Here is a 27,901-nt window from a genome sequence, read left to right on the forward strand (position 1 = left end):
TTCCAGGACAGCCAGGGTACTACATAAATAGACTCTGTCTTAAAAAAAAAAAAAAAAGTATTTCAATTAATTATTTTTTTTTTTTTTTTTTTTTAGACAAGGTCTCACTGTATAGCATGGAATGGCCTCAAACCCAGAGTTCTGCTTCTGTTTCCCAAGGGCTGGGCTAAAGGCATGTATCCCACTTCTGGCAAGAGTAGTATTCTGAATCTGGTTCTTTGTCATGGGATCTTTAATACTTGATTAGTGATTTTTATGACCTAGATCTTTGTTTTGAAAATAATGGGGCTGCAGATGTCCTTTAGTTAGTAGAGTGCTTGCCTAGAATAAATGAAAACCTGAGTTTGAACCCAGCACCCCATAAACTGGATGTGACGGCACATGCTTGTATTCCAGCATTCTGGAGTTGGAGGTTAGGAGACTCATAAGTTTAATGTCATCCTAGGGTGCAGACCGTGTGTGTGTGTGTGTGTGTGTGTGTGTGCGCGCACACGCACGCGCGCGCGCATCTTGCGCGCGCATACGTGCGTGTGTTGCACACAGAGGTGCAACAGAGTAAGATATCAAAGGAAAGTCAGGAGATACTCATAGCTATACTATATACATACATACTATATTACTGGCAGGCACTTGGGTTTAGCCTCTTCCCTCTTTTTTTTTTAAGTCAAGTGATGTGTATATATAGTTTTAAAAGTCAGAGTGCTGCCAGCTTTATTTGAAAACTGCAGTTTCCCTATTTAGCTTGCTCTCCACTTTCTTTTAATTTTAGAGACAGGGTTTCTTTGTGTAGACCAGGCTGGCCTCACAGAGACCCACCTGCCTCTGCCTCTCAAGTGCTGTGGAATTAAAAGTGTGAACCTACCACTGCCCAGCTTAATTTTTTTCTTCCTCTTTCTTTCTTCTTGTTACTTTCTTTTTGTTTGGTTGGTTAGGTTTTGTCTCAGAACCTGCTATGTAGACCATGCTGCTATGTAGATCTGCTTGCTTCCGTCCCTAGCTTTGACTTTGAACTCTTAACTCTTTATTTTTATATTTACTTCATGTTTTAGTAGACTACTTAAGGTCCCTCCTCCCTTTCTCCTTTTCTGTCTTGCTGACGATAGAACCTGAGGCTTACTACATGCTAAATGAACATTCAATCATTGTACTACACACCCACCCACCCTTCCATTGATTTCTTAGAATTTACTTTATTTTCACAATACATACACATTTTCTTGGTATATTCTGAAAATAAAATCCGTAGAACAAGAAATCCTGCAAAGCTGAAGAATAAAGTGGGTAATGTATTACAAACAGTATTCAGGCTATAGAACAAGGATTATTTGGCTGAGTTCTATGGAAAGCTTTTACCTACTTTAATGAGATTGATTTTAGTCCATTTCCTTGTCTCATTCTCATTTGTCAGTCATGAGTCATCCACATACTCATACAGTAAACAGGGCTTTTTGTTTTGTTTTGTTTTTCTTAAAGGAGATCACACTCATTGTTACATTGGTCTGGTTATTAAAAAAAACAAAAAACAAAAAACAAAAAAAAAAAAAAAAAAAAAAAAAACCCTAAACCAAATGGTGCGTGTTTTAATACCAGCATTTAGGGTTATGAAAGGGGGGATATGATATCTCTGAGTTTGAGGTCAGCCTGATCTACAGGCTGATCTACAAATTCCAGGACAGCCAGAGCTATACAAAGAAACCCTGTTCCCAAAACAAGCAAACAAACACAACCCACAAACATCATCTTAACATCTTTAAAATTAGAGTGTACTTAACATTTTATGACAATTATTACTGGCAGAGGTCCCCTCCAGTGTATAAGATAATGGTACATCTTAATTCAATTAAGTGCACATGTGTACTTGGGTACACACACACACACACACACACACACACACACACAATTTGTTTTTTTGAGACAGGGTTTTTCTGTGTAACACTGGCTGTCCTGGAACTCACTCTGTAAACCAAGCTGGCCTCAGAGATCTCTGCCTGCCTGTCATGCTGGGGCTAAAGGTTTTGCCTCCACTCCTGTTTCTATAAAATATATTTGTAAAAGTATGATTTAAATAGTTATTCAGTTTAAAGTTTGTTGTGCTAGAGAGTGAGAGAGATTATGAAGCATATAAAGACCATGTTGCACATGAGAAGATCAGAGGGCAATTTTTTGGTTTTTTTGAGGCAGGGTTTCTCTGTAGCTTTGGAGCCTGTCCTGGAACTAGCTCTTGTAGACCAGGCTGGTCTCGAACTCACAGAGATCCACCTACCTCTGTCTCCTGAGTGCTGGGACTAAAGTTGTGCACCACCAACGCCCTGCCTAGAGAACAACTTTGAGAAGTCACTTTTCCTATGTATGTATGTATGTATGAATGTATGTATGTATGTATGTATGTATGTATGTATGTATTTATTTATGGTTTTTCGGGACAGGGTTTCTCTGTAGCTTTGGAGCCTGTCCTGGAACTCACTTTATAGACCAGGCTGGCCTTGAACTCACAAAGATCTGCCTGCCTCTGCCTCCTGAGTGCTGGAACTAAAGGTGTGTGCCACCACTGCCCAGCCACTTCTTTTTATTTTTATGCCTCAATCATTTGGGGCTTTTTTCACCATTTAAAGGTTTTAGGGTATGATTTAATTAAGGTTTGCATATTGTATTTACGTTTAAGCATCGTCTTTCATGTTACGAGAACATTTTAGGAAAATGTAAAATTAACCAGATGATCCCCACCTGATGTTTTATATTAATTACTATTTTACTGAATATATTGTAGAAGAACATTAACCAGGCAACCTGATTAGCTTAAGTCTGAGATTTCCTGGATGTTTGTAAGTTTTAAGTATCCTGTGAATTTAAATAATATATCACCGATTGTGAGAAACTGCGCCATAGTAGTTTTTAGACCTTTCCAAAGCTGAATCTGTGGCTCCTCTCTAGCTCATTGGTTAGTAACTTAAGAAGAGGCAAGACAAGTGAAGGGAAAGTTAAGAATTAATATAAATTTTAGCTAGATAGGCACCAGGTTTTTGTTTTTTCTTTTTGTTTTGTTAATGTACGTAGAGAGTCTTGTTTTTCCTATTTATTTTGAGACAGGGTTTCTCTGTGTAGCCCTGGCTGTCCTGGAACTCACTCTGTAGACCAGGGTGGCCTTGAACTCACAGAGATCTGCCTGCCTCTGCCTCTCGAGTACTGGGAGAGTCTTAACCTGAGTTACATCTTTACTTGTCTTGAGACAATATTATTGCACAATCCTGGGTAGACTGAAACTCAATGTATAGACCAGACTACCCTCAAACTCACAGAAATCTACTGGTTTCTGCCTCTGCCTCCCAAGTGCTGGGGTTAAAGGCCTATGCTTGGCATAGGGTGATTTTTGATTTTTTACATCAGTGCTCACATTTTCTGACAAATTAAATTGACTTATCTATTTTATAAATATTTATTATGTATATAACATTCTGCCTCCATGTATGCCTGCACACCAGAAGATAGTACCAGATTTCATTATAGATGGTTGTGAGCCACCATGTAGTTGCTGGAAATTGAACTCTGAACAGCCAGTGCTCTTAACCTCTGAGTCATCTCTCCAGCCCATAAAGGGAACATTTGATTGTGGTGGCTCACTGAGTTCACAAGTTCAGTCCGTCATGGTTGGGAGCATAGAGGTGTGCGTGCAGACATGGTACTGGGGCTGAGAGTCCTTATATCTTCATAGGCAGGTAACAGGTAGTTGACTGTCACACCGAGTAAAACTTGAGAAAAAGTCCCCCCATGGTGACACACTTCCTCCAACAAGGCCATACCTCCTAATAGTGTCATTCCCCAGTAAGAAACCCTATCCATGGGCCAACAGTTTAATAATTAATATAAGTCTTTATATGTTCATTTGGGGCTGAACCTGTGGGACTTGGCGAACAAATAACTCCAGCAACATCGAGTAATGCTTAGACAGGTAGATCTATCTGTTCATTGGCCAGCTAGTTTAGCCTGTCTAGTGATGTTCCAAGACAGAAGAGGTATTTGATCCACTGGAGACTGGAGTGACAGATTGTGAGCTGGCATGTGGGCATTGGAAATGGAACCCGAGTCCTCTGGAAGAGCAGCCAGGGCTCCTAACTGCTGAGTCATCTCTCCACCCCCCCCCAAAATGTATTAATTTCTGCTGACTTATTTCTATAGGCTTCTACCCCACCCTACCTTTCATGGGGGGTGGTGGTGAGACAGGGTTTTTCTGTGTAGCCCTGACTGTCCTGTAGATCAAGCTGGTCTCAAACTTAGATACAACAAACAAATAGAAAAACTATATAATCATGTGTCTGATAAACCCAATAACAAGTATATACGTGTGTGTGCATGCGCACGCGTGTGCACATACGCAGTGGTAATGGTAAGGGTAGCAATCAAGGCCCAGTGCATGCGCTATGCATGAGTGCTGCAGAAAGCTACCCTGTGAGACAGTTTTGAGACTGTTGCCCATTGTAGAACTTAAGACAGTTCTCCAGCCATAGCCTCCTAGAATCTGCATGACAAGCAAGTTGCATGCCCATCTTTGCTTGTTTCAGTGCTGGGGATTTAATTTAGGTCTTGCCCATGCTAGGCAAGCACCCTATTAATTGAACAATATCTTTACCAAGGTTTTCCCTATGCTGACCTCAGACTTATGATCTTCCTTTTAAGCAGGTTGCTTACTGGTTTGAGAAAGGCTTTAGGCTTAATTCCTAGTCACACAGCCCTTAAAAAGAGGGGGTGGGGGACTGATCTACTTGGATAAATTTAGCAAATTCCTTCCAGGCAAAAGTAAGTTTTTGTACTCTCCTATGCTTCTGGATAAGCAACCCCCCTTTTTGTATGAACTCCAGTTTAGTGTTATGTAACAGTATTGCTAGGTAGCTTTTCTTGTTGTGTTTTATTTTGTTTTTTTTGAAACAGGGTTTCTTTGTGCAATAGCCCTGACTGTCCTGGAACTCACTCTGTAGACCAGGCTGACCTCTGCATTCAGATATACCTGCCTCTGCCCCCAAGTACTGGATTTAAAGGTGTGTGCCACCACCTCCCAGCACAGGTAGCTTTTTTTTTTTTTTTTTTTTTTTTTTTTTTAACTTCCTTACAGTTTTAGTTATTTGTAGTTTCAGACTTGCTCCAAGTGGTAGGTCTAACCTACCACTGCCAAAAGCTGACAGCTACGTAAGTCTCTCTCTCCCCCCCCCCCCATTAATCTGACATGTGCACTAGATTTAGGATACTTATTAGTTAAACATTTTGCAAATAGAAGGTTATGTAGACGTGAAATAGGTAGGGGGTGTACAGAATGTTTATATTCTCTCATGCCTACCAGATAAAAGGTTGGTTTATATTTGTTGTTTTGTTTTTTTTCCAAGACAGAGTGGAGTTCCAGGACAGGCTCCAAAACTATACAGAGAAACCCTGTCTCAAAAAACCAAACCAAACAAACAAACAAGCAAATGAATAAAATAGTGAGAAGCTGGGCCAGGTATGGTAGGTAGTGCATGCCTTTGATCCAGCAGGAACAGGTAGATTTCTGTGGGTTCTAGGTCAGCCTGGTCTATAGATTGAATTTCAGGATAGCCAGGGCTGTTACACAGAGAAACCCTGTTTCACAAAACAAACAAACAAACAAAACCCACTGATTGCTTGACCCTAACTCTAGTTTTTTGTTCAGTAGGTATAGGGTGGGGAGTGCCAGAATTTATATTTCTGACAAGTGTTATGAATATTGATGCAGTTTGAAATCCACACAGGAGCAAGGACTGGTAAGATGGCTCAGCCCATAAAGCTGAGCCAGCCTAGCAACCTCATAACCCATGTAAAGATAAAAGGAGACAACCAACTACACACTGGCTGTGGCACCAGAGCATAGTGCATGCAAACTCACATTCAAATGAACTGAAAACCACTGCTTCTTGTGTGAATGTTTTTAAGTATTTGGCCAGGCCAAAGGCTTTTGAGATGAAAGTTATAACATTTTATGGTTTACTTTCCTTTAGGTAATTTGTGTTTGTTATTATATGGAGTGTTTAGGGGGAAAAAAATAGGAGTTTTCACTAGCTAGTTTTAAGTTCAACTTGATCTTACCTTAAAAATTCCCTGCCTTATATAAAGTAATTCATAAAACTCATATTACTAGTTCAGGGTAAAAGAAATGCTATTTTTACTGTCTATAATTAACTTAATTCAGGGAAAAAAGGAGCAAGCTTATAGGAAAGCTTATAGGGCTGGAGAGATGGCTCAGCCGTTAAAGGCTAGGCTCACAACCAAAAACATAGGAAAGCTTATAGACTCTCTGAAAGAGCAGCCAGTATTCTTAAACATTTAGCCATTTCTCCAACTCCAATTTCTTTTTAAAATAGTACTGGGAGTTCAATCTATGGCCTCACCTGTGCTAAGCAAGCACTTTAGTATTCCGAGCTCAGCATGAATTTTACAAGATTCAGTAACTTCGAACATTAGGTTAGCTTGAGAGGCTGACTGTTGTGTTTTTGTGTGGAACATGGAGGCAGATTCATCCCTTCTCAACTCTGTTGTCTTTGTTTGGCATTATTAATATGTATTGTTTCAGGCCAGGTGTGGTGGTACATACATTTAATCCTAGAGCTTGGGGTGGGGTTGGGGGAAGCTGAGGCAGGGGATCTCTGTTAGTTCAGTGCTAGCCAAGGCTACATAATGAGACCCTGTTGCAAAAAAAAAAAAAAACACACAAAAAGATTTCCCAAACTGTACATGCACCTTTATATTTATAGAGTAGCTAAAATTAGGTTTCATTTAAATCCTTAAGCATTTTTTTTTTCAGAAAATTTCCAAGCTTATCTCTTATCTCCTGACTTTGAGTCTGTCTTATTTCAAAGATCAAGAGCTGTTACTTAGTTTAGCTTTAAATGGTAAGACTGTTTTTACTGAAAAAGACCCTTTTTCATATAAAAATGCTTATATTTTAAATTTGTGTTTATCACATTTAGTGTCCCAGAATGGCACATTGAGGTTTTGGCATCTTTTATTCGGACAGTGCCAACACAAGCTGCAGCAGATGGTAGGACTGCTGTTACGAGAAGAAACCCACGCACTGTAGAGACATTGCCTGACGTGAAGCAGAGCTGTTGTTCCCATATGCTTGTCTCATTAAAGCCAGCATGTTGACCAGGATGGATGAGGAATGTATGAGGATTACCGCAGCATCATGTTAATTCAGCCTTTTAGTCCACCCAAGCTTCAACATCTGACCACATGAAAAACATCTTTATCATTCCATGGAATCTCAGACGCTTTGATTGGCTATATTGTAGGGAAGAAGATTATATATTTTTTAGAATCCATAATCCAATCAATATATTTTAGTATTCCATAAGTGCTTGCAAACTTGTGCTTTCTTGTTTCTGCAGAAGTGTGCCTAGCTACACTTATTTTTTTTTATTTAAATTTATTTATTTTGTATACAGTTTTCTAGAGGGCACCAGATCTTATTATAGATGGTTGTGAGCCACCATGTGGTTGCTGGGAATAGAACTCAGGACCTCTGGAAGAACAGCTAGTGCTCTTAACCTCTGAGCCATCTCTCCAGCCCAAACTTGTGCTTTCTTGATTTAAAAAAAAAATAAAAGGTTTCCCACCCTAACCAAATATCCAGAAGGAAGAGAGGTTGCAAACACTATACTTAGATGTTAATATAAATGTGTGGAATGAGGGGTTAGAAGAAAAAATACATGTACAAAGAGAAAAGGGAACCAAACTCCCAACCTAATCTCTTTTGAGCAAGGATGGTATTCCACCCATTTGTGAGGGCTCTGTTATACCTTCCGCTAGGCCTCACTTCCCATCATTTTTACCTTTCAAAAATAAGACTTCCAACACAAGTACTTTGAAGGACATACTCAAGCCATAGCATTTACCTTAGACTATTAAGAAGTGACTGATCAGTGAAATTTTTGAACCCCCTCCGTAGTACAATTGGGGCATATAGCTCAGTCTGACCTCTAAATCTTATAATCAATTCTTCTGCCTCAGTCTCCTGAGTCTTGTATGCTGCTTTAGGCTTTTTTTTTTTTTTTTTTTTTTTTTTTTTTGAGGTTTTTTTGGTGTGTATGTGTGTGTGGTGGTGGAGGGGTGTTGTTGCTTGCATGTGTGTATGTGCACCACTTGTATGCCTGGTGCCTGTGGAGGTCAGAAGAGAGTATTGGATCCCCTGGAACTGAGTTAGAGACAGTTGTGAGCTGCTATATGGGTGCTGGAAACTTGAGTCCTCTGGAAGAGCAGCCAGTGCTCTTAACCACTCACCCATCTCTCCAACCTCTGGCTCTTGGAATTTTTAAAGGAACATGTTTATGGAGAAAGATTTAGTTATTTATTTATTTACTTATATGTGTGGATTTATGTATCTGTCATGTGTATTTGGATATCTACAGAGGCTGGAAGAAGGCAGCTCCCCTGGAGCTGGAGTTACAGGTGGTTGGTTTTAAGCTACTAGTTTGGGTGCTAGAAACTGAACTCAGTTTCTCTATAAAAGCATCAATAGCTTAAAGTATTCGACTAGCTTTCCATCACTCTGGGTTTTTATTTCTGAATTATTTATTTTTTGTCCTGACTCTGAAAGTTTAAACCAACAACAATGCTTAAAATAAATATATCACAGGGTATGGCTTTTGACAGCAGACAATTGAAATGATCTCTGTATTACAAGTTTAGATTTTTGACTACTGTAAGATGTTTGATGTGGTAATTACTTTGTAATAGCTGTCAGATATTTTCAGAAAGATATGACTCTAATATTAATGGAAGAGAAGTTTGAAAAATGTCTTTTTTTCCCCACTACTTTAAATTGAAAGCATTTTATAGTTTAGTGTGGAATTAATGATTGCCTTCTCCCAAATCATAGCACAAATCTTTCTTTGTTATCCATGAAAAGGAAAGAATTGAATTTTGTCATGAATGTAAACTGTGGCCTTACGCTAATAAGGCCATGCAAGACCTGTGTCTGACATGTTTTGGTGGTCTATGTAAACTAGATCTTCTTAATCTTAAATTCTAAAGCAAATGGAATTAGTTACCTTTAGGGACAGACTTGTTGTTGTGTTTGGGTTTCAGAGTTCAGAGTGTATAAAGTGAGGACATGACCACTCCAAGATATGGTTGAGGGGAAAAGTTTTTATTGTAGATATGAGGGAAGGTACAGGCAGCAGCATCTGGAAGAGCAGGGAAAGTAGTAGGTTGAATATGGCCAGCAGAATGGACCAGGCCATGGGGGTGGGAGCATAAGGAGGTCCAAGAGAGGAAGACAAAAAGAGGACCAGGAAAGGAGAACAAAACAGATTGCAGAGAGTGCAGGACTAAGAGAATGGATGACCAAAATGGTAGGGTTGTATGGGAATGAGAAGCTGGGGAAGGGAAGCCCATGAGCCGGAGAAGTTTAGGGTAGGGAGCCAGCTGAGAAGAGAGCTATGGGTACTGAGTACACTTGGAGATCAGAATGTGTTTTGGTATGCCAATAGACACCACAGAAAGCCATTTGTCATTTCTGACAGTGTTGAGGAATGGTTCTTTGGTAGAAGGAAACAGGCATCAGGATTTGGGGGAGTAGAGTTTCTTTTGGACTTGACATAGTTTTTAAGAGAGAATACATAATTATGTTAAATAGGGTATTAGTAAATGAGAAAAAGATTTAAAGGGTGATCTGTATATATAGGTATTACTTTTGTTGCTTTTTTAAAATTGAGATACTATCTCCTACTCACTCTTGTGGAGGCAATATAGAGGCAAGTGTGGAGGCAAGTACAGGAAAAATATAAAAACATAACCAGGAATTCTTAATGGCCCTGAAATGAACTAAAAGGAGATTGATTTATGTTATTTTTTTTTTTTTTTTTTTTTTTTTTTTTTTTTTTTGGAGACAGGGAATCACTTGCTCCTTAGTCCCACAGAGACCAGAAGAGGACAATAGATCTCCTGGAGCTGGAGATGTAGACATTTGGAAGCCACTTTATGGGGGGTCCTGGAAACTGAACCCAGATCTACTATATAAGCAGCTAGCGATTCTTATCTGCTGAGTTGTCTCTATGGGCTTCCTCCTATACTTTTGTCTTACTTCTTATGGTGTAGACTAAAGTTTCAGAGGCCTTAAATTAAAGTCACCTGATTTAGATAGACATTGTAGTTCTCAAAACTCTTAGAAAGAATAGTAACTGTAATGATGAAAAGTTTGAGGGTGTGGTTATGATTGAATAATGTATAGTAGCTTAGCTGTGTTCCTCCTATACATTTTGTACTACCTCTCACAGGTAATTGTCAGGTAGTTGAGGTAACAAACCCAAACAGAGTTATGGCATTCAAACTAGATTATCAAAGTCATTAATCTTATTACCAGTTGGTGACAAGCAACTTTATTTTCATAAAATGAATTGTAGGTGGACTTTTCTGTGTCCCAGCAGTCTGCTCTGTCCCGCCAGCTGGCTCCCAACCATGCAGAGACTTAATATTAATTATAAATGCTCAGCCAATAGCTCAGGCTTGTTGCTAGCTAACTTACATTTTAAATTAACCAATGCTTCTTGTCTACCCTCTGCCACCTGGCAGTACCTTCTTTCTGCACCATGTTCATCTCCTGTTTCATCTGTGTCTGGCTCAAAACTCCTCAGATTCTGCCCTTCTTCTTCCCAGCATCCTCCTATTCTGGCTCTCCTGCTCAGTCTCTTCCTGCCCAGCTATAGGTCAGTCAGCCCGTTATTAACCAATGAGAGTAATACATATTTATAGTGTGCAAAGATTGTTCCATAACAATAAATACTCTTGAATTTGATGTGGTAAAATATATATAGACTGCCTATAGTGGGCTTAGAAACATTTTTCAAGTAAATTTTAGAGCAGGTCTAGTCTAGTTTTAGTATGTGGGAGGCCATAGTTCAGTTCCCCAGTAAGTCAAAAAAGATCCAAAGTCGATGTTTAATTTGTTTGGGTATTTAAAGATACCTAAATCTGAATATTTGAACTTAATATAAAGGCTTTTGAGAGCCTTAAAACATGTATGAACAAAACCAAAGTATTTAAATCTTCTAATTGATTTTTAATAAGAAACAATATCCTTAAAGAAATTAAAAATAAATAACTGAACCTAGATTTACACATGGATAGTAGATTAAGAGATTAGAGTTGAACAGACTGTAATTACACACACTATGTTTGTATAAGAAAACTTGGTTATGATTAAGATTTTTTAATGAGAATTTCATGAACTGATTTATTCTTTTTTTAAAACTGATTTATCCTAATATAACTGAACTATTTTAAGTTATAGTTATCTTTGTGTATATAGCTGAGTGTAGATGTTTTATCTACCTTACCCTCCCTCCTCTCTTCCTTTGTGGTGCTGGAATTGAGACCAGAGCCTTGTTGGGCATGGTACTAAACACCTCTAATTCCAGCACTTGAGAGGCAGAGGCAGGCTGATAAGGAGTTACATCCAGGCCAGCCAAAGTTAAATTTGTTTTTTGTGAGACTTTGTCTCAAAAACAATGCAGAAACAAGAACATCACTTGTGTTATATAAATATTCTTCTATTAAGTTCTATCTCCAGAGCTACATAGCTTAGAAACTTAATTCCTGCGTAATAAGGAAATTTATTTTAACTGGATTTTTTTTTAGAGAGAGAGTGTGTATGTATGTGTCTGTGTGTTTTGCCTGTATGTGTGTATGTCTATGTGGTTGCTTGGTACCTGTGAAGGTTAGAAGAGGGTTTCAATCAGATCCTCTGAAATCGGATTTATAGATGATTATAAACTACCATGTGGGTGCTGAGAACTCAACTCAGGGTTCTGTAAGAACAGCAAGTGCTTTAAACTGCTAAGCCATCTGTCTAGCTCCTATTTTATTCTGTTTTTTTTTTTTTTTTTTTTTTTTTTTTTATCAAAGTCTATGTAGTTCTGGCTGTCTGTTCACTTGCTTTGTAGACCAGGCTAGCCTTGAACTCACAGAGATCCTCCTGCCTCTGCCTTCTGAGTTCTAAGAATAAAGGAGTATGCCACTATGCCTGGCCTATACTTGAATTTTTGAGATTGATTCATTTTGGAGTTGGGGCATAGCAAAATTAATACTCTTCTAAAAGTGTAGAATATTACTTTTGTAACTATATATGATTTATTATTTGCTTACATCAAGGGTTATATTGTTGTCCTACATATGCCTACATGCGAATTAAATACCTCCCCCCCCCCCCGCCCAAGACAGGGTTTCTTTGCCTATCCTTGGCTGTCTTATGAACTCTCTCTGTAGACCAGGCTAGCCTCCAACTCACAGAGATCGGCCTGCCTTTGCCTCCCCCAAGTGCCTTGATTAAAGGCATGTGCCACTACCACTTGGCTGAATATTATTTTCATTTATAAGTGAGGAAATTTGGACCTACAAAAGTTACATCATTTATTCAAAATGACAGTCTTTGTTAGGTTTCTACTGTTGTGATAAAACATCACATACATCTCAATCAAAAGCAACTTGGAAAGGACATTTTGCCTTACATCCCAGTCCATCTTTGAAGGAAGTCAGGGCAGAAACTCAAGGCAATAACTGATAAAGAGGCTGTGGAGGAGTGCCACTTGCTGACTCCTCTCCATGGCTTGTTTTGTCTGCTTTCTAATTGCGCCAGGACCACCAGCACAAAGACAGCACTGCCCACAGTGAGCCGAGCCCTTAGAAGTGTCAGTAATTTGAACTAGGTTCTATAAAAAGATTGGCATATCCTAGAGCCTTGGCCTATTTGTTCTTGAATTCCTGAATCTTTTGAAAAAGGAAGGAAGGAAGGAAGGAAGGAAGGAAGGAAGGAAGGAAGGAAGGAAGGAAACATGACTGGTTCTAGATTTTGGCACCAGATGAATGAAAAAAAGGAATAAAAAGGAAAGGGACATGACTGCCTCTAAGTGTGGTGGAAGAGAAAGTTTATTATTTATGTGGGGCAGAACATACTCAGAGGCAGGGACATCTGGGAGAGTCCGGAGTGGACATGACCCTGAGCCATATGAGGAGAGGGGAACAGGAAGGAAGAGGGGAAGGAGGTGTGCAGCATCCGGGTGCAGTAGCCAGGAGTCATGAAAGAGAAGGGGTAACCAAAGTGTTTGGGTTATATAGGGAAGGGTAGTTGTGGGGAGAGCATGCCAGCCTGGAGGGCCCTGTAACAGGTAAGAACTGAGGGAGGCAGGGAGGACCTGGTAGGGTCAGCATCTGCTTTGATGTGTTGAATAGACACTTCAGCCATCAGTCCCAGATTACCTTACCTGTCTTTACTGACTGTCCCCTTCCTTTTTAAAAGTCAAACATGTTCCTATAGACATGAATAACTATAATATCCAAGTAATGGAGCTAACCCCCCAACTCTGGGCTTAGTGTAACATGCTAATTTGTACTATGGGAAAACAAAATTGGATGTACCTTGATGTTTTTAAAATCAAAACCTTATAATTATCCCACACATGTCAGAAGATATCAAATAAATAAGCTTACAAATAGCATAAGGTCCCTCACTTTCTCAGGTTATCTAGCTGCATAGAAGATGCCTTTCCAATGCACATGTATGTATGTATGTATGTATGTATGTATGTATGTATGTATGTATATATGTTTTATATTTATTTTTTAGAAAAAAAATTTAAGTTTCAATTTGCATTCCAACCTTGAACACCCACTCCCCCACCCCCCACCCCCATCCACTTCACCTCACCAGTAAGGGCTCCCATGAGGAATCAACAAAGTCTGGCACATTAAGTTGGGGTAGGACCAAGCCCCTCTCTCATGCATTAAAGCTGAGTTTGCCATCTCACCAAAGGGAATGGGCTCCAACAAGCTAGATCATGTACCATGGTTAGATCCTGGTCCTGCTGCCAGGGGCCCCTCAAGATAGTCCAAGCTTCACTACTGTCTCCCCACATATGGAGGCCTAGTTCAGTCCCATAGAGCCTCTATTGCTGTCAGTCTAGAGTGCATGAGTTTCCTCGAGCTTGGTTCAGCTGTCTCTGTAGAGGAGCTTGACTCCCTTGATCATATATTCTCTCCTCTCTCTCTTTGACTGGATTCCCAGAGCTCAGCCTGGTACTTGGTTGTGGATCTCTGCATCTGATTCCATCAATTATTGGATGAGGGCTCTATGATGATAGTTGGAGTATTCACCAATCTGATTACAGAGGTAGGTCAGTTCTGGTATCCTCTCCACTATTCTGTTGTTAGGAATCTTAGCTGGGGTCATTCTAGTGGATTCTTGGGAATTACCCTAGCACAAGGTTTCTCCCTAACCCCATAGTCTGTTAAGATATCTCTTTCATTGCCCTTCCACTCCACCCCCACAACATCCCATTCTCTCCCCCCTCCCCAACACACACTCACCAGTTTACTCAGGAGATCTCATCTAATTTCCCTTCCCAGGGCAATTCATGCATCTCTCTGAAGGTTCTCCTTGTTACCTAGCTTCTCTGGAGCTGTGAATTATAGTCTGGTTATCCTTTGCTTTACATCTAATATATACTTATGAGTGAATACATACATTTTTTGTCTTTTTGAGTCTGGGTTACCTAACTCAGAGTGGCTTTTTTTTTTTTTTTTTTGTTCCATCCTTTTGCCTGCAAATTTAATGGTGTCACTGTCGACGTATCTCCCCCCCCCCCCAGAGTAATACTTCATGTGTAAATATATCACATTTTCTTTATCCATTCTTTCAGGTTATCTAGATTGTTTCCAGGTTCTGGCTATTATGAATAGTGCTGCTATGAGAGCAGATGTTCTTATGGTATAATTGAGCATCTCTTGGGTCTATGCTCAGTTGGTATCGATTGGTCTTGAGGTAGAATGAATCCCAATTTTCTGAGAAACCGGCCATACAATTTGCTTTGAGGAGCAGGCTTTAGACTGAGCTAGTAAATGGATTGTGTCTGTGACTGGGAGTTCACTAAATAAACTCCTGGAAAAATTGTACTACCACAGAATGTACCTAATCAGGAGAAGATACCCATTTGTGCTGCCTTCCAAGGATATTTTTTATTGGTAAGCAAATCTGTTGTGAATTTAGTTCTGGATACTTAGGAAAAGTAACATTCTTTTGTATTCCTCTAATAGTTGATAAAACTTTCGAATACTTAGTGTTCTAGTCATAATCCAGTTCTCAGTTTCTATCTTACAAACTGGTATATTTTCTAGGTTATGTCTACACAAAAACCACAGCTCTCTTCTTAAAGGGATAGTTTATTCTGGAGCTATTTTGTGTGACCATAAACCCAGGAACACAGATACAAGTTATGCCAAAGTCCATGTTCCAATGTAATAGCAGTTTTGTGAAGATTTTATAGCTTTATAGAAGAGAAAAAGTCATAAATCAAGGCAAGTTTATAAAACCCTGATGGGGACATAGGCAGGTACAGTGAGATGGGTGACTTCCTATAGGCTGAAGATGCTATCTTGTGGCATTTTCAGCTTTGGGGTTTGCTAAGTCAATAGATTCTAAAAGACTTTTTATCTATTGTCACAAGATGCTAGTTCAGAAGGGGCAAGGAATGGCTGTTCTGGAGGGCCAGAACTTAGCCCAAAATAATTAGCCTCTGAACCTGCAACATTTCAATCTCTCCATAGTACTGAAATTCTAATCAGCCAGTCTCTCCTGAAAGACTCCTTTCAGATATTTTTGTTAAGGTAATTTTAGGAATCTGTTCATTTCTCTGGCAAGATTCAGGAACTCAGCCAGTTTACCTTAAGGAGCACATATTTTTGTATTGATGCTTTCTGTATAAACCATGCTTCACTGGGCGGTGGTAGTGCATACCTTTAATTTCAGTGCTCAGGAGGCAGAGGCAGGCGAATCTCTGTGAATTTCAGGACAGCCAAGACTGTTTCACAGAGAAACCCTGGCAGTGGAAAAACAAAACAAAACCAAAAAAAAATCCTTCTAAGTCAGTTTAATTGAGAACATTCATACCTTAGTAATTTGTTCTGAAACCTCTTTGTTATGACTTGGACCAGTGAGGATGATTGAAATAAATCAGTCTTGGTCGTGATAATATGCAAATTTACTGTATTAAAAGGCTTGAAATTCAACATACTTCTATATTTAAATTCCATATCACAGATTTTAAAGACCCTTAAAAGAACCTCAACTAATGCTTAATCAGTGTTTCTTTTTAAAATTATTAAATATTTACTTAATTTTCTAAAACTTAAATATATCTGTGTGTTTGCTGTGTATGTATACAAGTGCCCTAGGGAGCTAACTGGAGTTACAGGCAGCTGTGGCTGGCATGGGTGCTGGAACTCTGTGTCCTCTGAAGAGAAGAAGATTCTCTTAAGCCATCTGTCCAGCCCTAAACAACGTTTTTCATAATTTTCCTTTGCCTAATAAATCTTTAAGAAGTTTACATTGGATTTCAAGATGATCTCAGACTCCAAAAGCATATTGAATCTTTATGAATCCCAAGCCCTAGGGAAAGAAGTCTCAGTTCTAGTCTAAAACCTGCCATCAGCAGTCTAAAGTTAAGTCACATACAGTCATGAACTTCTGTGATGAGTTCTGTTGTTAGTCAGGTGCCTCTCCCTGCCCCCTCCTTCTCTTTGGTTTTTTGAGACAGGGTTTTTCTGTGTATCCTTGACTGTTCTGGAATGCACTGGGTAGAACAGGTTGGCCTCAGACTCAGATATCTGTCTGCCTCTACCTCCCAAGTGCTTAGATTAAAGGTGTGCACCACCATCACTTGGGCAGTTAGGTACCTAAGTGTTTTTCTATTACTTTCCTTATACCCAGTTCTGAAATTATGGAGCTTAGAGGAAGGGCTAGGAATTTTAAGTCTTAAAATCAACTATTTCAGTTTTGCTTTTCTTGAGGAGAGGGTAAAGTACAAGAATAGCCATAACTTCTGAGTCACTGATGTAGAAAAGCTAAGCAAGGTGAACAAAGTTCTCATAATTCAGGGCGACTCTTAGGACTAATCCAGGTCCCTAGTTTATCTAATTATGTTATCTGTCTGTGTCTGAATTTATCATGTAACTGTCAAGCCAAATCTTTTTAGATCTTTAAAGAGTCTTAGTGGGTAAAATTGCTTGTCATGCAAGTCTCACAGCTTTATATCCCTCAAACTCACTGGAAAGAGAACCAGCTCCTGAAAGTTGTCCTCTGACCTCCACACTCACACTGTGGTGTTCATGTGCCTGCACTCATGCAAAAAATATACTCACCCTCTGTGCTGGCTTGTTTTAATATCAACTTGACACACAAACTGGAGTTATCTTAAAGGAAGGAACCTCAATTCAGAAAATGCCTCCATAAGACCTGGCTGTAAGGCATTTTCTTAGTTAGTGCTTGATGGGGAAGGGCCAATCCATTGAGGGTGGTGCCATCCATGATGATGGTCCTGGGTTTTTTTTTTTTTTTTTTTTTTTTTTTTAATACAGGTGCAGTGAATTTTATTGATGGTACTCAAGAGAGCAGGGCTCCCTAAGCCCCTTCATTCTGGGGGTCTGGGATGGAAACTGTGAGGGAGATTAGTGTCGGGGGTTGTTGGACAGGGACTGCTCAGCAGCCAGGGCCTCTCTCTTGCTCATGTCCTTGCTGGGGATGGATGGTCCAGGATGGGCTCTTACTCCTTGGAGGCCATGTAGGCCACGAGGTCCACCACCCTGTTGCTGTAGCCGAATTCATTGTCATACCAGGAAATGAGCTTTACAAAGTTGTCATTGAGAGCGATGCCAGCCCCAGCATCAAAGGTGGAAGAGTGGGAGTCACTGTTGAAGTCGCAGGAGACAACCTGGTCCTCGGTGTAGCCCAGGATGCCCTTCAGTGGGCCCTTGGATGCCTGTTTCAACTCCTTCTTGATTTCGTCATACTTGGCAGCTTTCTCCAGGCGGCATGTCAGATCCACGACGGACACATTGGGGATAGGAAAGCGGAAGGCCATGCTAGTGAGCTTCCTGTTCAGCTCTGGGATGACCTTGCCCACAGCTTTGGCAGCACCAGTGGATGCAGGGATGATGTTCTGGGCAGCCCCACGTCAATCACGCCACAGCTTCCCAGAGGGACCATCCACAGTCTTCTGGGTGGAAGTGATGGCATGGACTGTGGTCATGAGTCCTTCCACAATGCCAAAGTTGTCATGGATGACCTTGGCCAAGGGGGCTAAGCAATTGGTAGTGCAGGAAGCATTGCTGACAATCTTGAGGGAGTTGTCATATTTCTCATGGTTCACACCCATCACAAACATGGGGGCATCAGCAGAAGGGGCGGAGATGATGACTCTCTTGGCCCCACCCTTCAAGTGGGCCCCAGCCTTCTCCATGGTGGTGAAGACGCCAGTAGACTCCACAACATACTCTGCACCAGCATCACCCCATTTGATGTTGGCGGGGTCTCGCTTCTGGAAGATGGTGATAGCCTTCCCATTGATGACAAGCTTCCCATTCTCAGCCTTGACTGTGCCCTTGAACTTGCGTGGGTGGAGTCATACTGGAACATATAGACCATGTAGTTGAGGTCAATGAAGGGGTCATTGATGGCAACAATGTCCACTTTGCCAGAATTGATGGCAGCCCTGGTAACCAGGCGTCCAATACGACCAAATCCGTTCACTCCGACCTTCACCATTGTGTCTCAGAAACGAGGCTGGCAATGCACGAAAAGATGTGGCTGTCTCTAGAACAGGGAGGAGCAGAGAGCCGGTCCTGGGTTCTTATAAAGAAGTCACCTGAGCAAGTCATGGGAAGCAAGCCAGTAATCAGTACCACTTTGTGGCCTCTGTATCCACCCCTGTTTCCAGATTCCTGCCCTGTTTGAGTTCCTGTCCTCACTTCCTTTGGTGATGAATAGCAATATGGAAGATGAACAGCAATATGAGATTGTTCTGTTGAGAATTCTCTATTTAGCTATGTGCCCCATTTTTAATTGTGCTGAGCTCCTGGAGTACAGTCAAAATGAGGGAGGAGCAATAAAATGAACAAAAGAGTATAGATCCTTTCCTCCCCAGCTTGCTTTTTGGTCATGGTGTTTAGTTGCAGCAATAGAAACCCTAACTGAGAAACTCCCACAATAATAATAATAGTTAAAATTTTAAAATTAAGATCCTAGAATACCAGGAGTTTGGTCCATTGGTTAGTTGTGGATTTCTGCATCTGCTTCCATCTGTTTCTGGAAGAGGGTTCTAGCTTCTCTAGGGTTGTGGATTGTAGGCTGGGTATCCTTTGCTTTATGTCTGGTATCCACTTGTGAGTGAATACATATTATATTTGTCTTTTTTGGATCTTGGTTACCTCAGTCAGAATGGTTTTTTCTAGTTCTATCCATTTGCCTGTGAATTTTAGGATGTCATTGTTTTCTTACATTGTAAATGCACTACATTTTTTTTTTTTTAATCTATTCTTCGGTTGAGGTGCACCTAGGTTGTTTCCAAGTTCTGGGTATTACGGATAATGTTGCTATGAACATATTTGAGCAGATGTCCTTTTGTGTAAGTGCCTCCTTTGGTTATATGCACAAAAATGGTATTGCAGGGTCTTAAAGTAGGTCGATTCCTAATTTTCTGAGAAACCACCATTCTGATTTCCAGAGTGGCTGTACAAGTTTTCACTCCCACCACTAATGGAGGAATGTTCCCCTTTCCCTTATCCTCTCCAGCATAAGCTGTCCTCAGTATATTTTTATCTTAGCCATTTTGATTTGTATTTCCCTGATGCCTAATGATGTTGAGCATTTACTTCAGTGTCTTCCCACAATTTGAGATTGTTCTGTTGAGATTCTCTGTTTAGCTCTGTACCCCATTTTTTAATTGGTCAGAACTCCTGGAGTACAGTTCTAAGTCGGGGAGGAACAACAATATGAACAAAGGAGTGAAGACCATGATGGGGAAACCCACAGAATCAGCTGACTCAAGCTAGTGAGAGATCACTGACTGTGGTCTGACAAATGGGGAACCTGCATGAAACCAAACTAGACTCTCTGAATACAGGTGACAACGGTGCAGCTGGTACAATATATGAGGCCTGGCAGTGGGTCCACGATCTATCTCTAATGCACAAACTGACTTAGTGGAGCCCATTCCATATGGAGAGATATCTTGCTCAGCCTAGACACAGAGTGTGGTGGTGGTGGTGGTGGTGGGGTGTGCCTTGGTCCTTCCTCAACGAAATGATAGGACAGACTACTATAGTAGACTTCCTAGGGGAGCCTTAACCTCTCTGAGGAGTAGGGAAATGGAGGAGGAGTAGGGGGAGAGGGAGACTGGGATTGGAATGTAAAAAATAAATTTAAAAAAATGTTAAAAAAAAAAAAAAAAGATCCTACAATGCGTTTGCATATATTACCTGATCACCCTACCAACTCATCTTTTGAGAAAAAGGCATCAAGCTGAAAATATATAATTAAGCCTTTCGTTACTATTTAGTTTTCATTCCTTAAAAACCTAGGTTTGCTACCTAGCAAGAGTATATTTAGTCATGTTAGTTTCTCTGTAAAAGTGGATACAGTCAGCTGGGCGTTGGTGGTATACACCTTTTATCCCAGCACTCGGGAGGCAAAGGCAGGCAGATCTCCTGGTCTACAGAGCTAGTTCCAGGACAGGCTCCAAAACAATACAGAGAAACCCTGTCTCAAAAAACAAATCAAAACAAAACAAAACAAACAAACACACACACACAAAATGGATACAGTCCCATTTATCTTGAGTCTGTTATGCTGTAAGAAATGTAGTATCAGTTGACAGTTTATGCCAGGATATGACACATGGGATGTTTGTTTTTGGAGTCAGGCAAGTACCTCCAAGTGCTCATCCCCTCCCCTCTCTTACTGCCTTTGTTCACTGCTGTTACTTATACACGCTCCAAGTTCTTTTTACATTTAATTTACCACTATATTGGGATGAGTATGTGTGCTAGGTTCTCTCTTTCCTATTATTAATAACTTCTTTTTTAAAAGACCTTTAAATTTTTAATCTTATATGTATGAATGTTTTGATCACATATGTTGGTGCCTGGTGCCCTCAGAGATAAGAAGAGGGCATTGAAACTGGAGTTACAGGTGGTTATGAGTGACCATGTGGGTCCTGGGAACTGAACCTAGGTGCTCTAGAACAGTAAGGGCTGTTAACCATTCAACTATTTCTCTAGCCCCAAGTTTCAGCTCTTAATCTTCTATTATTATCTTGTTAACATTTGAAAAATTAGGCATGTCTATATAAGTCAGGATCCCTGGAGGAACAGAACTGATAGAATGCATATATATTATATATACATATACATATCACAAAAATATGTAATGAATCATGTATATGTGGTTTATTAGAGGGGTTTACAAGCTGTGGTCCAACTAGTGTAACAATGGCTGTCTACCAGTGAAAAGTTCCAAGAATTCAGTAGTTATTCATTCCATGAAGCTGGGTGTCTCAGCTAGTCTTCAGTGTGTGCCAGAACCCTGCCTGAAGAAGTAGTTTGTAGCCAGTGAAGGAATGGACTTGCCAGTGAGAGCAAACAGGCAAAGAAAATACAAGCTTCCTTTTTCCTTGCCCTTTATTTAGGCTGTAGCCCAAAAGAAAGGTGGATCTTTTCCATTGCAAATGATTTAAGAAAAAAATCCTTCACAGGTATACCCAGTCACTTGGATTTTAGTTAATAACTCTAGATATAGTCAAGTAAAAAACCAAGCCATTGTAAATATATTTATTGATGAAATATTCCATTATTATATATATTTTAAAATACCTTAAAACATATAAGGTTGGGAAGATACTTGAGAAAGTGTTTGCCTTGCAAGCATGAGAACCTGCTCTAAAATCCACGTAAAAAGCTGTATGTGGTTGTGCATGCTTGTAATTCTACCCGTAGGAAATGGAGACATGTAGTTCTCTGGACTTTGCTGGCCAGCCAGCATAGTTTATTCAGCGAGCCTTGAGTCCCATGAGAGACCCTGTCTTAAAAAACAAGATGAGTGGACACTGAAGAATGATACCCAAGGTTGGCCTTCATATGTGTACACATGCACGCACACACACACACACACACACACACACACACAGAGTCTTTTTCATAGTTTCTCAGTTATTTTGTTGGCTTTATTCTATAGCTCAGGTTGCCCACTCCTAGGTTTCTCTGCTTCAGCCTCCCAAAGTACTCACCCCCTTTCCTTGTATAGAACTCATTCTCAGTGGTTCTCAACTTTCCTGATGCTTTGCCCCTTGAATAAGGTTTCTCATGTTGTGGTGACACACACTCATGAAGTTACTTTGTTGCTACTTCATAACTAATGTTGCTGCTGTTTCAAATTATAATGTAAATATCTGATATGCAGTGTAACCCACAAGTAATTCTTTAGACCTACTTCAATCCTACATTTGTTTGATGTAGCAGTTTTTCTATATTGCTGTATTCTGAACTACCTGAGATTAGAAACTGAAGTCTTTTAATTTGTTATGTTTTACAACAATGCGTAGCAAAATTTGGAGGCATAATTATTGAGTATATATTTGTAAATACGTTTATCTTGATCATTTCACTGCTGGCTAAAAAATGGAAGAACATTCTCAATCATAGCAATCTGGATTTGTGTCCCGTGCTGTTCTTTTGAGATTAAAGATAGTCTAGTGTGTCACATTCACAGTTTGGGGGAAAGAGGTATGCTCTATCTGATGCAATGATTTGATTGGGTTGTGGAATTAGTACTTTTGGAGAAATTAACCAGAGTCAGCATCCACATCTGTTTTTTGTTTGAAATTTCTGATTTGTAGTTCCTTATCACCTTTTTTTTTTTTTTTATAAAGACAAGAGTTTCCCTGGCTGTCTTGGAATGTACCCTGTAAAACAGACTGGCCTTGAAACCAGAGAGCTGCCTGCCTCTGCTTCCCAAATACTGGGATTAAAGGCATGAACTACCATGCCCTTTAGTTCCTTATCAAATGACTGAACCATAAACTTCCTTTTATGCTTTTTTTAATTTCCATTGGCAGTGATGTGCCTGTTTACAAAGTTGTCAAAATGCTGTTTTATACCTTGTATTTTGCCTGACACTGTTGTGTTTCCTCTTAGCTGCTCCTCTGTTCTTTGATTCTAAAGACATTTCTAAATTCCCAATATTAACCATCTATGATTATTTATAAATTTATAAATCCTTTATAGTATGATGTCCCATGAATCCTAAAAGCTTTATATCATAACCTAGAGAAACAAAATTTAGGGAGAAAAAAAAGACATGTTTTTGTTTAGTTGCAAATCAAGATAGCAGGGGATAAGGGGGTGGTGAGATGGATTAGCAGACAAGGGCACTTGCTGCCAAGCCTAAGAACCTGAATTTGATTCCCAGAATCCACAAGATAGAAAAGAGAACCAGCTCCCACAGGTTGTGCTCTAAAGTGTGTGTGTGTGTGTGTGTGTGTGTGTGTGTAAGAGTAAAAATTCAATCACACAAAGATGAAAATCAAGCACTGGCTTCTAAAGTTGCAGTTTTGTGTCTGATTATGTCATGTCTTCATGAAAATACACCAGTCTGGTTGCCAGTAGATTGGCTTGTACCAGTTAAAGGTTTAAGGATTTTGATTATCATTTCCTTGATAAGGATATTTGTTTTCTTGGGTCTGGTCATACAAACTATTAGGTTAGGCTTTGCTCTAGCCAGTAGGTAGATTCAGAGCTTCTTCTTGTGTCTTCTCCATGCTACCAGCAGCATGGACACACTTTTCCAGGGGAGACTAGAACATGATGTTAATCCCAGAGATGTGAAGAGAAAGACCACCCACCCAAATCATGGCCAAATTACTTAAAGCAGGCTTTTTATTTGTGTACCCATGCTGTCTCTCCCTAAAGGTGGGGAAGGTAAGGATTTTTGTAGTTCATGAGGAGGAGGGGGTTCTAGATTGGGGATTTGGCAGGCAAGTAGGCAGGGTTATAGAAGCAGAACATAAGCATGGCAAGTTGGTTAGAACAACCTTCTGAAACAAAGACATATTTGCAAGGTGAGCATAACAACCTCCTAAAACAAAGGCAAGAAACAGGCAATACAGAACTTTTGTAGTTAAGGTTACAGGTGGGGCATAGCCTTGAAAAACAGAGGTTTAGTCTTAAATAGAAATGAACCTAGTTTGTCTTTACTATAGGATGGTTTTTAAGCCTAAATTGGAGTTTATCAACAAGCCAAACCGTCCAAGCACATTACAGCTTTTGTTCATACTGTTGACACAGGATTTCAATATGTAATCCTGCCTGGCCTACAATTAAAATCAGACTGGCCTCAAACTCAGAAAGATCCTCTTGCCTCTGTTAAACTCAAAAGCATGTGCCACAATACTTAGTGTCTTTAATTTTTTTGAATTATGTTTTATTTTGTGAGCCTTTGGAAAGGATGAGTGGGTGTTTGCCACCTTACTCCTATGGAGGTCAGAGGGCAATTGGTAGGGAGTCTGTTCTCTCCACCATATGTCCTAGGTATCAAACCAGGGTTGTCAGACTTGACATCTTTTCCCTCTGAACCATCTTACCAGCCCCACAGATACTCTTTTAATCCAAAATTGTTTAATAGAAATGTATTTGAATGGGAAGATTGATAAACTAGATTAACTCATAATGTGGAGGCTGATTTCAGGTATTCAAAGGCATTAAAGTATTTGTTCTTATTGAAATAGTAAAGAGTTCAACAACAGTGTGTTATAATCTAAGCATTACTGAATGGCATAATTAAGTCCATTTTAAATATACTTTGTAAATAAATATGAGTGTTAATTTACAATGTCAGTCTTCTGTGTTTTAAAAATAAAGAATAATCTCAGTGTAGGGAGCCTGGAACAAAGTGAAGCATTTCAACAACAGGTCAATCGCTTTTTGCAAAAAGGGTGTACCACTATTCAAAACAGGCTAGCAAACACACAGTGGGCAGGAAGTTCACTTAGTTTCTGTTCTAATTCGGGTGGTGGTTTTATCTTCCCCACTAGCTGAGGTCCAACTTCACAGACTTTCTCTCTCTCTTTTTCCTCCCTAGGCAGGTTTTTCTGTGTAGCCCTGACTGTCCAGGCTGGCCTCAAATTTCACAGAGATCTACCTGCCTCTGCCTCTGACTCCTGAGTGCTGGGATTAAAAGCAGCTCAATTGGCTACTTTTAAAAGGAGGATACAGTCAGAGTGCTTTCTGTAAACAAGTTTTACTAGGTTGGAAAGCTTTAAAGATTTTTGTAAAAAGTTTTAAAAGGTGAGGAAATTCTCACAGGAACTAGAGATTCATTCTGCTGAGCCATCTTGCCACTGCAACATTCTGGTTTTTTTCCAGAATAGACACAGAAATTTGAAAAATAGGGGCTATAGAGGACCACCATTCAATTCCCAGCACCCACATCTGGCAGTTTACAACCACTGTTTCATTTTGTTACATACATTTATTTTTACATAATTTACAATTGTACTGTTTAACATCAAATTTTACTCCACTCTATCTAGAAATGTGCCCCTGAAGACATTAACATCAGATAAACCGACCTTCCTTTAGTGGCTCAGCTTCTAATGAGTTCTTACTCTCTTAAGACTTTCACAAGAGTTTTACTTCCCACACCCCAAGCACATATAGAGGTTAAGCTAATCCCCTGGACTTCATACCTAAAACATAAAGATGCAAATCCTAGCTCTTATCACTCTAGGCTTCCTAACCTCACCATTGCTTGTTCTCCTTCAGTTAACAAAAACCAAAACAAATAAACAACAGAAAAACCAAACCTCAGAGAGTGGTGAGACATGCCTTTAAAATCCTGTCACTCTGGAAATAGGCAGGCAGATCTGGCAGGCAGTTCCTGATTAGCCAAAGCTAAAAAGAGAGAAAAAATAGCCTTAGCATTCAAGTGGGCAGCAGTCAAATTCATGTCAACAAACACTAGCACAAATTTAGTGATTCATAATAATAAATAGCAAAAATAGAAATGAAAGTTACTTTAATTAAAAAGAAATTAGGATGGGTTGTGGTGGTGCATGCCTTTAATTCCAGCACTCTGGAGGCAGAGGCAGGTGGATCTCTGTGAGTTCAAGGCCAGCCTGGTCTACAGGAATGCCTTGCTTTCAATTCTTAGTTCCTGGGTCTTGATATTGGAAGTATACATAAGGATATTCCTCTATTTTTCCCCTTTGTCACCAGTTTTTTGGATTTTTCAAGACAGGGCTTCTCTGTGTAGCTTTGGAGCCTGTCCTGGAACTCACTCTGTAGATCAGGCTGGCCTCGAACTCAGAGATCCACCTGCCTCTGTCACCACCACTGTCTGGCTTAGTTTACTTTTTTAATGTTTTTACTTTTATATTATTGTGATTTGCCTCCATGTGTGTCTGTGTACCACATATGTACAGTACTCGTTGAATCCAAAAAAGGGCCTTAGATCCCCTGGAACTGGAGTTATAGATGGTTGTGGGCTACCATGTAAGTGCTGGAAATTGAAACTTGGTTCTTGAGAGGAGCAGCCAATACTCTTAACTACTGAGCCATCTCTCAAGCCCATCCTCCTTAGCATTCAAAACTAGAAAATGCCATTATTTAAAAAAAAAAAAAAAAAAAAAAAGAGTCCTTATGTTGCTGTTGTATTATTGCATTAGCACGCTTCCCCATTTCCACATTGTACACAGATAGAGAAGGGATTGTTTCTTGTGTACCTTTGTGGTACGTTTGTCCTCAGGAATCTGGAAGGAGTGTCAGCTCCAGTGTACTCTTTGTACTAAGTATTCAAATTCTGGTTTTGACTTTTATTTTGTGATGTTTGAGAACTTGAGGGTTGGAATTTTTGGTGTTTGTTTGTTTGTTTGTTTGTTTGTTTTAAACATCTTTCTCTCTTTTTTTTCCTTCTAGCCTGAGAATGAAATTTCTTCAGACTGCAATCATGTAAGTATGGATTTAAAAAAAAAGATTTATTTATTTATTGTGTATACAGTATTCTGCCTACATGTATGCCTGCAGGCCAGAAGAGTGCACCAGATCTCAGTATATGTGGTTGCTGAGAATTGAACTCAGGACCTCTGGAAGAACAGCCAGTGCTCTTAACCTGTGAGCCATCCCTCCAGTCCAATAAGTATGAATTTTCAGTAACTCACCATATGTGCTTTATAAATATGATGACAGATTTTGGGAAGCTTTTTCATCTTTTTCTGGAAGCTTTATATTTTATCTGATTCTGTGAATTTTAAAAGGATGTGTTAAGTCTTGTTTAAGGAGCCTTATAAATAATATCTTGTTGTAGAAACCCTAAGGTATAGTAGTAACACCTTCAAAGATGACAGATATGTCAGGGTGGTGGTTAAACTCAGCAGGCAAGACTCTTGTACACGTTAAAGAAATAAATCAAAAAGCAAAACCAAACACAACTCTGAAGTAAACCATATAACAAAGGGGCAATCAAGTGTTTTCAGGGAATAAAGATAGATATTCCTGGAAACTAGAATCTGAGCAACTCTCTTTAAGGTTGATCTGTGAAAAGCACTGTTCTGTGAATTCTCAGACAAACTCCACCACATCTGAGCATTTGAGGCAAGGCTTTTTAGAAGCAGATGTTTTCTTCAAAACTTTATGAGGGACTTTAATATTTAGGATTTTTGTTTATTGGTTGGTTGGTTTTGGTTTTTGAAACAGGGTCTCTCTATGTAGCTAGCCCTCACTGTCCTGGAACTTGCTCTGTAGAATAGGCTGTCCTTGAACTCACAGAGATCCATCTGCCTCTGCCTCCCAAGTGCTGGGACTAAAGACCTATGCTACTACTGCCAAGCTACTTTTTTTTTTTTCTTGATACCACATCATTTAGAATTTTTTAGTTAAGTGTGTCTACATGTGAGTTTGTGCAGGTGGGTACAGTGTCCATGGAGGTCAGAAAAGAATGTCTGACGTCTTGGAGCTGGAGTTATGCATAGGAGCCTCAGAACCTGGGTTCTGAGAACCAAACTCTAGTCTTCTGCATGAGCAGTAC

The 27,901-nt window shown here is 39.8% G+C and overlaps 1 protein-coding gene and 1 pseudogene across 1 annotated transcript in view; one reads left to right on the forward strand and one right to left on the reverse strand.

Moving 5' to 3' along the window:
• The window catches only part of Glg1 (golgi glycoprotein 1), a 94,598-nt gene that overhangs the window by 20,310 nt on the left and 46,387 nt on the right, over positions 1–27,901 (forward strand). Inside the window, exon 2 of the mRNA XM_051201743.1 lies at positions 26,794–26,826. Coding sequence (XP_051057700.1) covers positions 26,794–26,826 — 33 coding nt within the window. The remainder of the gene's footprint in view (positions 1–26,793; positions 26,827–27,901) is intronic.
• LOC127234678 (glyceraldehyde-3-phosphate dehydrogenase-like) lies at positions 17,414–18,651 on the reverse strand (annotated as a pseudogene).

Source organism: Phodopus roborovskii, unplaced genomic scaffold, assembly GCF_943737965.1.
Source record: "Phodopus roborovskii unplaced genomic scaffold, PHOROB, whole genome shotgun sequence".
Taxonomy (NCBI): Eukaryota; Metazoa; Chordata; class Mammalia; order Rodentia; family Cricetidae; genus Phodopus; species Phodopus roborovskii.